This window comes from Heterodontus francisci, chromosome 37 (assembly GCF_036365525.1).
Source record: "Heterodontus francisci isolate sHetFra1 chromosome 37, sHetFra1.hap1, whole genome shotgun sequence".
Taxonomy (NCBI): domain Eukaryota; kingdom Metazoa; phylum Chordata; class Chondrichthyes; order Heterodontiformes; family Heterodontidae; genus Heterodontus; species Heterodontus francisci.
The window spans coordinates 23,218,540-23,232,043 of record NC_090407.1 but is presented as its reverse complement, the minus strand read 5'-3'; the positions used below and the strand labels follow the sequence as shown (position 1 = coordinate 23,232,043).

The 13,504-nt window shown below is 43.5% G+C and overlaps 1 protein-coding gene across 2 annotated transcripts in view; it reads right to left on the bottom strand.

Annotated features, from left to right (window-relative positions):
• Window positions 1-278: 278 nt before the first annotated feature.
• The window catches only part of pusl1 (pseudouridine synthase like 1), an 82,209-nt gene continuing 68,983 nt past the window's right edge, over window positions 279-13,504 (bottom strand). For both annotated transcript variants that reach the window (XM_068017298.1, XM_068017299.1), the window contains 2 exons: window positions 8,687-8,849; window positions 279-4,959 (listed from right to left, as the gene is read on the bottom strand). In XM_068017298.1, coding sequence (XP_067873399.1) covers window positions 4,928-4,959; window positions 8,687-8,849 — 195 coding nt within the window. In that variant the 3' untranslated portion in view covers window positions 279-4,927. The remainder of the gene's footprint in view (window positions 4,960-8,686; window positions 8,850-13,504) is intronic.

The window sequence follows — 13,504 nt, the reverse complement described above, 5'->3', positions numbered from 1 at the left end:
TCTCCCAAACGCCTCACTTACACTGAGCAATGCTGGAGAAAATCCACATGACTATAAAAACACAATGTCCTCTAACTCGTTGTAGGAAATACAACAGGACATCCAACAGTATGGGCGGCACAGTGGCGCAGTGGTTAGCACCGCAGCCTCACAGCTCCAGGGACCCGGGTTCGATTCTGGGTACTGCCTGTGCGGAGTTTGCAAGTTCTCCCTGTGTCTGCGTGGGTTTCCTCCGGGTGCTCCGGTTTCCTCCCACATGCCAAAGACTTGCAGGTTGATAGGTTAATTGGCCATTATAAATTGCCCCTCGTATAGGTAGGTGGTAGGGAAATATATAGGGACAGGTGGGGATGTGATAGGAATATGGGATTAGTGTAGGATTAGTATAAATGGGTGGTTGATGGTCGGCACAGACTCGGTGGGCCGAAGGGCCTGTTTCAGTGCTGTATCTCTAAAACTAAAAACTAGTATATGGAATGAATGCTGTCTGGTTTTGTAGAACTGTGCTACAGTTGGTATCTATTTCACTTAATTATAACAGAACAATTTGTATGACTTGGTCTGTGAGGGAAAAGGAAGGGAACTGTGGTCACAAATACTCTTGAACAGTTACCAATATAGAGAGTTCAAGGAACCTTCTATGTACATATATCATCTCTGTCATAGTTAACCATCCTGTGGGACACCAAGTAAAAGAGATTGCAATATGTTTATAAAAGTTGATAAAAGCAGAAATTGGTGGCTTCAACTGATATTTAAAATAAACACAAAGAAAAATATGTACAGATTTAATATATGAAAGTCTAAATTCACTTTCTAAATACAAATCTTCCTGTCTCTGTACTTTGGACAAGTTTCTCCCATCCACTTCCTGGCATTCAAAGTTTATATTTTAAAAAATACAGAATTTTGTAATCTTCTACTGGTCAAGCAAATGCAAAACAACTTCATATTTTATTCACCATAACTTTTGTTCAAACTGTTCTGACAATTGATGGCCCTTCTCTAGGATTTCTCTATGGCAGTCCTTTCATTCGATATGATCAATCATTTCTAAGGCTTGCTCTCATCTTGTTACTTAAAGCCCACTTCTTTTTTTAAAAATTACTTAAAAGGACGACTTGCTCTCATGCTTGCAGGTGAGATGTCAAAAACTGATAAAACATACCTGCTAACGTTTTCAGTGCAGTTATAATCAAGAATAGAATTTGAATCTGGGTCTCACATTTGATGAGTAAAAAGACTCGAAGGGCTTGGAAATAAGCCTGATTGTACACCAGGATGCAGTTATGTACAATAAATAAAGAGATCTACAATAAATGCTTAAACCTGGTCTCCGCATAATAGGTTGACAGGAGAGGCACACACTAAATCAGAAACAAAGTGGAATTTGGGATCATTTCTTTGAATCAGGAATTAGCATTTATCTGCTGATCTAAAGATTTGAGCCCATAATTCTGAAGAGCATTTGGGTTTTCTTTTATCACTGAATTTTGCTACTGCTTTAAACATTTGACACTAATATAGAGCTAATCCATACATAGTTTATGTACCTTCCCCCTCCGACTGATCTAATTCACCCATCGAGGAGAGAACATAAACAGCCTCTGTACTAGCTTCATCTTTCTACTTTAGTATGTCCTTGTTCTACTCACCAGACTTACTTCCTGAGGGTTAACAGCACCTATTTCTAGCTCATTATGTTCACATTGATAAAATGCTGTAAGATATCTCCCCAACAAGAGTAATCAGCACAAATTCAAAAACTGAATCCAACCTTACAGCTTACACTTCCATCGCTAACCTTTTGGCAAATTAAGTTCAACACAGATAAATGTGAGGTAGTGCATTTTGGTAGGAAGAATAGGGAGGTCAATTATTACTTGGAAGGTGTGAGTCTCGGTGGGTTAGAGGATCTCAGAGTACAAATATACCAATCACTAAAAGTTGTGCTGAAGGTTAGAATAAAAAAAGCAAATCAAGCACTACATGTTATTTCTGGAGGGATAGAATTGAAAAATAGAGAAGTTATGCTAACCTGTATTGAACCTTGATTAGACTACACTAAGAGCACTGCTAGCAGTTCTGGTCACCATATAATAAAAATGGTTACAGAGGCACTGGAGAGGTTGCAGGGAAGATTTACAAGGATGATACCAGAAATGTGTGGGTAACATGTACAGGAAAGAATGAACATGCTGGGTCTCTTTTCTCTTGAAAAAAGAAGGCTGAGGGGGTGACCTAATGGAGGCATTCAAAATTATGAAAGGTTTTGATAGAGTGGATAGAGAGAGAATGTTTCCACTTGTAGGGAAGAACATAACTAGAGGCCATTAATATAAGATAGTCACCAAGAAATCCAATAGGGATTTCAGAAGATACATCTTTACCCAGAGAGTGGTGAGAATGTGGAACTTGCTACCACAGGGAGTAGTTGAAGTGAATAGTCCTTCCTTTTCCTTTCTTTCCTTTTTGGCCTCCTTGTCTCGACAGACAATGGGTAAGCGCCTAGAGGTGGTCAGTGGTTTGTGGAGCAGCTCCTGGAGTGGCTATAAAAGCCAATTCTAGAGTGACAGACTCTTCCACAGGTGCTGCAGGTAAGTTGGTTGTTGGGGCTGTTACACAGTTGGCTCTCTCCTTGCGCTTCTGTCTTTTTTCCTGCCAACTGCTAAGTCTCTTCGACTCGCCTCTGTTCAGCCCTGCCTTTATAGCTGTCCACCAGCTCTGGCAATCGCTGGCAATTCGCTCCCATGACTTCTGGTCAATGTCGCAAGACTTCATGTCGCGTTTGCAGATGTCTTTAAAGCGCAGACATGGACGGCCGGTGGGTCTGATACCAGTGACGAGCTCACTGCACAATACATCCTTGGGGGATCCTGCCATCTTCCATGCGGCTCACATGGTCAAGCCATCTCAAGTGCCACTGGCTCAGTAGTGTGTATAAGCTGGGGATGTTGGCTGCCTTGAGGACTTCTGCGTTGGAGATACGGTCCTGCCACCTGATGCCAAGGATTCTCCGGAGTCAGCGAAGATGGAATGTGTTGTGACATCACTCTTGGCTGACATACATTGTCCAGGCCTCGCTGCCGTAGAGCAAGGTATTGAGGACACAGGCTTGAAACACTCGGACATTTGTGTTCCGTGTCAGTGCGCCATTTTCCCACACCCTCTTGGCCAGTCTGGACATAGCAGTGGAAGCCTTTCCCATGCGCTTGTTGATTTCTGCATCGAGAAACAGGTTGCTGGTAATGGTTGAGCCCAGGTAGGTGAACTCTTGAACCACTTCCAGAGTGTGGTCGCCGATACTGATGGATGGAGCATTTCTGACGTCCTGTCCCATGATGTTCGTTTTCTTGAGGCTGATGGTTAGGCCAAATTCATTGCAGGCAGTCGCAATCCTGTCGATGAGTCTCTGCAGACACTCTTCCGTGTCGGATGTTAATGCAGCATCATCAGCAAAGAGGAGTTCCCTGATGAGGACTTTCTGTACTTTGGTCTTCGCTCTATGACGGGCAAGGTTGAACAACCTACCATCTGATCTTGTGTGGAGAAAAATTCCTTCTTCTGAAGACTTAAACACATGAGAGAGCAGCAGAGAGAAGAAGATCCCAAACAGTGTAAGTGCGAGAACACAGCCCTGTTTCACACCACTCAGGATAGGAAAGGGGTCTGATGAGGCACCGCTATGCTGAATTGTGCATTTCATATTGTATGGAATGAGGTGATGATACTTAGTAGCTTCTTTGGTGGACATCCGATCTTTGCTAGTAGTCTGAAGAGACCACGTCTGACGAGGTCAAAGGCTTTGGTGAGATCTATGAAGGCAATGTAGAGGGGCATCCGTTGTTCGCGGCATTTCTCCTGTAGTTGGTAAGGGGAGAACAGCATGTAAATGATGGATCTCTCTGCTCGAAAGGCGCACTGTGCCTCAGGGTAGATGCGCTCAGCCAGCTTCTGGAGTCTGTTTGAAATGACTGGAGCGAAGGCTTTCCCCACTGTGCTGAGCAGGGAGATTCCACGATAGTTGCAGTCACCGTGGTCACCCTTGTTCTTATAGAGGCATTTAAGTGAATAGTGTAGATGCATTTAAGGGGAAGCTAGACAAGCATGTGAAGGAGAAGGATAGAGGGTAACAATGATAGATTTAGATGAGAAAAGATGGGAGGAGACTCGACTGGAGCATAAACGCTGGCATGGACTGGCTGGGCCGAAAGGCCTGTTTCTGTGCCATATATTCTATGTAATCCTATGTAACCTGTTGCATTCCATGGGTAACTCACCTATCTCCTGGTTCCAAGGACCATCATTTCGAGCTATCCATATAGCTTCCAATCCTGTTCCTAATTACATATTCATCCTTTTTTTAAAGTGCAAACTACTTTAGCTGGAAGGTATATTGAACCTCCATTAATCCCTGGGGTTATAAATACAGATAAAGACAATGTCGTGTAGAATATGATGTTTCCAAGAATGTTGGGACAATGGAAATATCCTGTCAATGGTAATGCAGGTTTACTTTTGCAGGCTGGAAAACCCTTTGCAAACCTTTCGTCATGATAGGAAATGGGTTTGGTAGAATCCATCGTAGAGTGTATTGGGCATGTGCTTTAGCAGAAGGGGACCTGATGGGCTGCGTGGCCTTTTTTTGTTCTAGGTTCTCTCATGTTTTTATTCCCACTCACGTTCATACACAAAACTGGTTTTAAGAAGCTGATAATAATCTTGGACAGTGCCAAAAATAAAGAAAAAATTGGCCTTCATCCAGCACAATTGTTTCTCCATAATTTGTAACATATTCGGGAGTGTTGATGTAACATAAACAAGTCTTTGCACAACTGATTGTTAATAATTGCCATTTTCTATGACAGGCTTTGGAACCTGACGTCTGTTCCAAGACACTTTACTGAGCGCGCTGACCCATCCACAATCACTGAATTACGCTTTCTTCCACTTCAAGATCTGTAAAGCAAAACAAAAAGCAGCTTTTTTATGGTTGTCATGACAATTCACGATTGAGCCTCCAGGAGCCTTCAAGATTTGGTTGCTAGAGAAACGCATTCATTGACATCTGTTTAAGACTCACAGCTGTAACATCTGGCATGCATAGCAGCACAAGGACTGCTGGCAACCTCAACCTCTTTTAACATGCAAGACAAATATGCTTTGCACATGAACAGTGCTTAGTTTGTGTCTAATCAGTGGTTTCAACTGAAGGGATTATGTGCAAACCACTTCATGTGAACCAGTATATAGGAGGGACAATATTACATACAATCTAAACCCAGCTGCCCCTTCCCTCAAAACATCAATATCATTTGTACGATGCAGCGTAAACAAATTAAAGGCCCTGCCAACAAAGTAATTCTTGTCCTGACATTATTTGTCCCCTATTTGGGAAAGCAGAAAACATGGTACAGCAGCAATAAACAACATGTCCATGACAGCAGTTATCTGATCGTGTGGCCTGTTGATGCTGTAATCTCTTTTCTGTTAACATTCACCTCATTAAACTGCTTCGTTTATGTTTTTCCCATTTCCCTGTCCTCTTCTGCCAGACCTGACCCTTGCTGGGGTTTTCTGTCCCACAGAAGCAGGCACTGACCCTTGCTGGGTTTTCTGTCCCCACAGAAGCTGGCACTGACCCTTGCTGGGTTTTCTGTCCCCACAGAAGCTGGCACTGACCCTTGCTGGGTTTTCTGTCCCACAGTTGCCTGTTGTACCCTGCCTAAAGCAACAAGCAGTTTCTCCTGAATTCCCTATTTTATTTATTAGTGACTATCTTATATTTACGACCTCTAGTTTTGGACTCACCCACAAGTGGAAACATTTTCTCTGCATCTGCCCCATGCAACCCTTTCAGAATTTTCTGCAGCTCTATCAGGTCACTCCTCAGTCTTCTCTTTTCTAGAGAAAAGTGCTCCAGCCTGTTAAGCCTCTACTGACAGGTATATCCTCTCAGTTCTGATATCATCCTTCTCAATCTATTTTGCACTTTCTCCAGTGTCTCTATATCATTTTTATAACATGGAGATCAGAACTATGCATATTACTCCAAGTGTGATCTAACCAAGGTTCAATACAAGTTTAACATAACTTCACTACTTTTCCATTCTAGTGATTTGTGTAACTGCACGCCTAGATCCCTTTGCTCTTCTACTCCATTTAGACTCTGATTATCCAAGCAGTATGTAGCCTCCTTATTGTTCCTACCAAAAGGCACCATCTCACTATCTATATTGAAATTCATTTGTCAATTACATGCCCACTCTGCAAGGTTATCAACGTCTAATGTTTAATATTAGCTCAAACTCAAGGACAAAGGGACTTGGATTCAAATCAGACTAGAAAAGGGGTGAATAATCACAGAATTGTTACAGTTCAGAAGGAGGCCATTCAGCCTATCATTCAGATATGACTTTTTCAAACACAATGTGGTGATTATATGGAATAGCCGTCCTAGGGAAAGCAAAGGATGTTAGAAACTTCAGAATAGAGATGGATTCACGAGCAATAAAGTGAATTAGGAAGTCTGTGACATTTGGGACCAGCTTAATGAATAGAAATGATCTTTTCCAGTCTGGTATAGTCCTATACAAATAGCAACAAATGAGTGAGCAGGCAGTTTTTTGGGCTGTTTACAGGAGTCAGTATTACTAGTATTTGGTGACCATCCAATGGATAGGGCAAGCATGGGAGTGGGGGAGAGAGAGAGAGAGAGAGTGAGTGTGTGTGTGTTTGGGTGTGTGCGCGCGCATACACACAACTGCATGTGTTCGTCTCTATGTCTTTCTTTGTATGTGTTAGTATGTTTCTGTATATGTAAATATATTGTGTGTCTATCAGTGTATGTTTACGGATGTGTGAGTCAGCATGTGTATCGTGTTTGTATATATGTGTTATGTCAGAACATGTATGTTGTGACTGATTGTATGTATGTCTGCACATGTCTCTATGTGTGTCTGTGTTTGTGCCTGTTTAAGTATGTGCTCTCACATGCGTTCAAGTCTTCAGAAGAAGGAATTTTCCTCCACACAAGATCAGGTGGCAGGTTGTTCAACCTTTCCCGTCTTAGAGCGAAGACCAAAGTACGGAAAGTCCTCATCAGGGAACTCCTTTTTGCTGACGATGCTGCATTAACATCCCACACTGAAGAGTGTCTACAGGGACTCATCGACAGGATTGCAGCTGCCTGCAACAAATTTGGCCTAACCCATCAGCTTCAAGAAAACGAACATCATGGGACAGGACGTCAGAAATGCTCCATCCATCAATATTGGCGACCACACTCTGGAAGTGGTTCAAGAGTTCACCTACCTAGGCTCAACTATCACCAGTAACCTGTCTCTCGATGCAGAAATCAACAAGCGCATGGGAAAGGCGTCCGCTGCTATGTCCAGACTGGCCAAGAGGGTGTGGGAAAATGGCGCACTGACACAGAACACAAAAGTCCAAGTGTTTCAAGCCTGTGTCCTCAGTACCTTGCTCTACAGCAGCGAGGCCTGGACAACGTATGTCAGCCAAGAGCGATGTCTCAACTCAGTCCATCTTTGCTGCCTCCGGAAAATCCTTGGCATCAGGTGGCAGGACCGTATCTCCAACGCAGAAGTCCTTGAGGTGGCCAACATCCCCAGCATATACACCCTACTGAGCCAGCGGCGCTTGAGATGGCTTGGCCATGTGAGCCGCATGGAAGATGTCAGGATCCCCAAGGACACATTGTACAGCGAGCTCGTCACTGGTATCAGACCCACCGGCCGTCCATGTCTCCGCTTTAAAGACATCTGCAAACGCGACATGAAGTCCTGTGACATTGGCCACAAGTCGTGGGAGTCAGTTGCGAGCGATCACCAGAGCTGGCAGATAGCCAAAAAGGCGGGGCTAAAGAGTGGTGAATCGAAGAGACTTAGCAGTTGGCAGGAAAAAAGACAGAAGCGCAAGGAGAGAGCATACTGTGTAACAGCCCCGACAACCAATTATATCTGCAGCACCTGTGGAAGAGTCTGTCAGTCTAGAATTAGCCTTTATAGCCACTCCAGGCGCTGCTTCACAAACCACTGACCACCTCTAGGCGCTTACCCATTGTCTCTCGAGACAAGGAGGCCAAAGAAGAAGGAAGAAGTATGTGTGTATAAGATATGTGTGTATGGGACAGAGTGTCTGTATATGAGTTTCTGTATGTGTGTGTGTGTAACTTCCTATATGTATGAGTGTGTGTGTTTGTGTATGAGTGTGTGTGTCAGTATGTGTGAGGGTCTGTATATGTGTGTGTCTGTATGAGTGAGTATGTGTCCACATGAGTGTGTGTTTGTGTCTGTACATGTGTGTCTGTATGTATGTGAGTGTATATGAATGTGAGTGCACATGAGCATGCTTACTGTGCTATGACTTCTCTTATGGAGTTGTGTATCTATTTGCATATGCACACAAATATTAGCATACCCTACTATACCTTTCTCACCCGTGTGCTCATCTAGCTTCTCCTCAAATACATCTATGCTATTTGCCTCAACTACTCCTTGTGGTAGTTCCACATTCTCACCTCTCTTTGGTGAAAGAAGTTTCTCCTGAATTCCTTATTTGATTTATTAGTGACTATCTTATATTTACAACCTCTAGTTTTGGACTCACCCACAAAAAAAATAAGAAATCTCACAACCATCACTTTGTTGACTTTCCAGCTTCTTACCCTTTGTGTCATATTCCACATTCTTCAAAAACAGGCCATCCGGTGGGGCTATAATATTCTGTGGATAGGCCCTGGAATCCCGGATCTCTAGCAGATCTGCTATATGTTGGGGCAATAGCTTGCCCTGTCCTACAGCCACCAGAGCACCTGTCATTCTCCGCACCTGGCAAAATAAACATATTAAAATAAAACCTGCTACAATTACAAGGTTTCACATTTTAAGAACACCATCACAGTGGAACATTATTAGCTCTTTCTTCTTTTATTAGTCAGATATTTCTTATTTTGTCTGCTGTGCTGGGCTCTTCCAGTCACCATCTTTGGCTGTCCAGGCAGCTGACCTGCTCTTATGCCTCTTTCAGTACTTTTCTGTAACAGCCACTAGGCAGCAAATTAGAGCAGCCCATCTTTTTACCTTGGGTTGTTCTACTCACCAGACTTGCTTCCTGAGGGTTAACAGCATCTATTTCTAGCTCATTATGCTCATGTTGATAAAACGCTGTAAAACATCCGCTCAACGTTATTCGGCATGCATGTAGTCTTGTGTTGGGGCTTCACCAGGTTGACACCTCATTTTGAGCTATGCCTGGTGCTGCTCCTGGCATGCCCTCCTGCACTCTTCATTGAACCAGGGTTGATCCCCTGGCTTGATGGTAATGGTAGTGTGGGGGATATGCCGGGCCATGAGATTACAGATTGTGGTTGAATGCAATCCTGCTGCTGCTGATGGCCCACAGTGCTTCATGGATGCCCAATTTTGAGTTGCTAGATCTGTTTGAAATCACTCTCATTTAGCACGGTGATAGTGCCACACAACACGATGGAGGGTATCCTCAGTGTGAAGATGGCACTTTGTCTCCACAAGGACTGTGTGGTGGTCACTCCTACCAATGCTGTCATGGACTGGTACCTCTGCAACAAGTAGATTGGTGAGGAGGAGGTCAAGTAGGTTTTTCCCTCTTGTTGATTCTCTCACCACCTGCCGCAGACCCAGTCTAGCAGCTATGTCCTTTAGGAGTCAGCCAGCTCAGTCAGTGGTGCTCCCAAGCCACTCTTGGTGATGGAATTGTAAATAGCTGAGGCTGCAGCACTGATCCTTGTGGCACTCCACTAGTCAGAGCCCGTGAACTTGAAAATGCCCTATTTATCCCTATTCTCTGCTTCCAGTTTGTTAACCAATCCTCTATCCATGCTAATATATTACCCCCAACTCCATTAGCCCTTATCTTGCAGTTTTTTTATTCGTTCATGAGATGTGAGCATTGCTGGCTAGGCCAGCATTTATTGCCCATCCCTAATTGCCCTTGAGAAGGTGATGGTGAGCTGCTTTCTTGTGAGGTAGGTACACCCACAGTGCTGTTAGGGAGTAATAGCCTTTTGTGTGGCATCTTTTCAAATGTCTTTGGAAATCCAAGTATACTAGATTTACTGGTTCCCCTTTATCTACCCTACTAGTTACATCCTCAAAAAACTCTAATAAATTTGGCAAACATGATTTCCCTGCTGTAAAACCATGTTGACTCTGTCTGATCATACTATGGCTTTCTAAGTGCATTGTTAAGACTTCCTGAATAATAGATTCCAGCATTTTCCCAATGACTGATGTCAGGCTAGCTGGCCTGTCATTCCCTGATTTCTCTCTCCCTCCTTTCTTGAAAAGCGGTGTTACATTTGCTAACTTCCAATCTGCTGGGCCCATTCTAGAATCTAGGGAATTTTGGAAAGTCATAACCAGTGCATCCACTATCTCTGCAGCTACCTCTTTTAGAACCCTAGGATGGAATGGAATTTGTGCCAGGCACCAAAATCAACGGCTTCAGTCTTCCCAATATTTATATGCTAACTGATCAACAATAATGCATCAGCATTACAGAGTAAGTATAGATTCAAGGGTAAACAACGTCAGACTACTATCTTGTGGTGACTTAACTGTAAACTGAAAAACCACAACATTACACACAGACGATGTCAGGCCCCATGATTCTCTCCCATCACTTGTCAGAGAGGTGTTTAATAACAGGCCACCAATTTCAAGCAAATAAGTAGGAGGTTCATAAGATTAGATCATGTTGGGGTTTATTCAACGGAAATGTTAGCATTACATTGTGCTCAAAATATCTTCCTGTGGGTGCCACGGTGGAACAATGTGAGGGAGTAGTGCACCATTGGTGCATTCAGGTTTGATCCATCCTGTCTCAGGCATGAGGAGGGATGGAGAAAAGAAGCCAGTTGTTTCCCACAGGGTATGAGGGAATATCAGACGGGCGGGATGTGAGGGAATATCTGAGGGGTGGAATGTGAGGAAATACCCTAAAGCCGGGAATATCTGAGGGGCAATATGTGAAGAACTATGTGGGGTGGATTTGAGGGAATATCTTGAGGACTGATTCTCAGGGAATATCTCAGGGGTGGGATGTTAGGGAATATCATAGGGGCAGGAGAGGATGTGAAAGGCGCTATACAAATACAAATATCTAGGTTGTTGTTGCTGGAAAGAACATTTTCCACTGTGATAGAGGTTTTGCTTTGTGTTCCACTGATACAAATCACTGTGCTCAGGTCCTTACCAGAGAATGACCTTTCCAGTTTGGTCAATGAGCTCTACACTGGGGGTCTGCAGATACTGACGTAACATACAAGAGAAACATGAAAACTGTGCCTGTCCAATGAAATTTAGTGTGGTGTATGACCCTCAGAAACTCTGAAGGTGTCACAATTTGTACAGCACTTCTATATCTTGGGATCGGATATGGACTGTTTAAGACAGGATGACCTTGCATTCGTATCGAGCCTATCACAGCCATGAAGAGTGGGCTGTGTTGGAATCTAGGCAAATGCAGAAGCCCACTCTCAGCACAGTCCAACAAACAGCAATGACAGCAACGATCAGTTAATCTGTTTTTGATGATATTGGTTGAGTGATACATATAGGAAACCAGGAGAAACTCCCCTCCTATTCTTTGACTAGTGCTATGGGTCCTTGACATCCATTTGTACAGAGACCAGACCTCAGTTCAATATCTTATCTGAAAGACAGCATCAAACAAGCATACAAGAAAGGATAGGAAAAGGTCAGCTCATCCATCGAGCCTGTCCCATTTTGACATGGTGCAACCCACACACAATGTCCAGCCCACCCCCTGTCCTCATACAATCTCTTAGCAGTGGGAGGGGGGCAAAAAATACACAGAAAAAAAATCTTAGGTCAAATTTGGAAAAAAACCTCTCTCCAACCACAAAAGACAATCGAGTGAGCTTAAGCAGACTGTGGTGACTCATATCACTAGACCCTTCCTATTTCCTATAACTTGAAAATTATTCAACACACAGGAAGTCACCTCTGACAATGCAGCACTTCCTCAGTACTGCACTGCACTGCCAGCTTAGATTTTATACTCAAGTATTCAGAGTGAGGGCTGAAATCCACAACCTTCTAATTTAGAGGCAAGGGCACCAGCTTCAAGCAAGGGAGTGTTGGAGGAAAATGCAGATGCTGCTCCCCAGTTCTAAACGAATGTAGTGTAAAAGAAAATACAAATCCAAAACCCACAGTAAAGAGGTTTTATCCCTGATATCACTTCTGGGACAGGACTCCACATCCTTTATGGGTTCATTTTCACACCAAATACCCATCTTTATGAAAGATGGTACTTTGCCTGTTTTTCTGTGCAGTGTTGTATGTGGGGTGCTCCATAATATGAAACTCAATAATTCAGGGGATGCCCATCTCACAGGAGCAATACCGTACTAGTGGCTGTGTAGGAACAGCCAGCCCAAGTTTATCCCTGTATTCTTACTGGCATCAGAGAGAGGAGCGCTTTCTCCCATGGAACTGGGCTCCATTGTATCATCCAGTTCGCAATCCATTAACCTATCATTGTGATCCATTGCTATCACCTCCACCAATTTGTCCAATATTTATGTTTAATAAAATGAAAAGTTTGCTCTGTGCAATTGCTGCTTCATCAAACTGTTTCTCAGGTGTAGCCACCAGAGGTCTCTGTAAGCCTTCTGCCACAGGTTTTTTCAAGTGTCTGTGCCCTGATACATCAGTGCGTTTAGTTTGCCAAGGATCACAGCGTACATTAATCACTGTCCACAGTCGCCTTCAGCTAACATTAGGCATCTGGTGGGGAAGGTCTGGACACTTCACAACACTCACTACTGGCTATAGTTAATGCACTATTGGAGGGGCAGCTTAGTTCCCGCTGAAGGATTAAACTTGCTGGCCAGAAGGTTTATCTACTCATTAGAGATTCCAGCCTTGGAAGCAAAGCAACCTGAATTTGGATGGATTTAACATGATTTAGAAAAAACATATGGAGACGCAATTACAGTTAACATGTGTGGCAAAAGGTGTGGTAGTTCGAATCACGGCATAACAAACACTATCAATTTACTTCATATCACAGATTGACATACACCCACTGTCTAGAACCAGTTTTCACAACCATCCACAACACATTCTAACTCATTGTCTGATGTGCACTGTACTATGCCTGCTCAAGACCATGCTGGGAAACTCCAACAGTATCCCTTCTACCCTGACTGACATTTCTAGCCTTACTATTTTCTCTGACCTCAAATGGAATTCCTCTTAGGTTTCCACTTTCAAGCCAAACATATTTTTTTCCTCTCAACAATTCATAAATCTACGAAGCCCCAGTTTAAGACTTGATCAGCACTCCATTATGCGGGCAGGCTCTTCAAAAACCTCGCTACTTTCTTTGGCAGGATAAGATGAAACCCTGTTATCTCATCGGCAATCAGTTTCTCACCTCCTGCCTTCCCCACAGAGTGTACCTAGCACCAAGAACT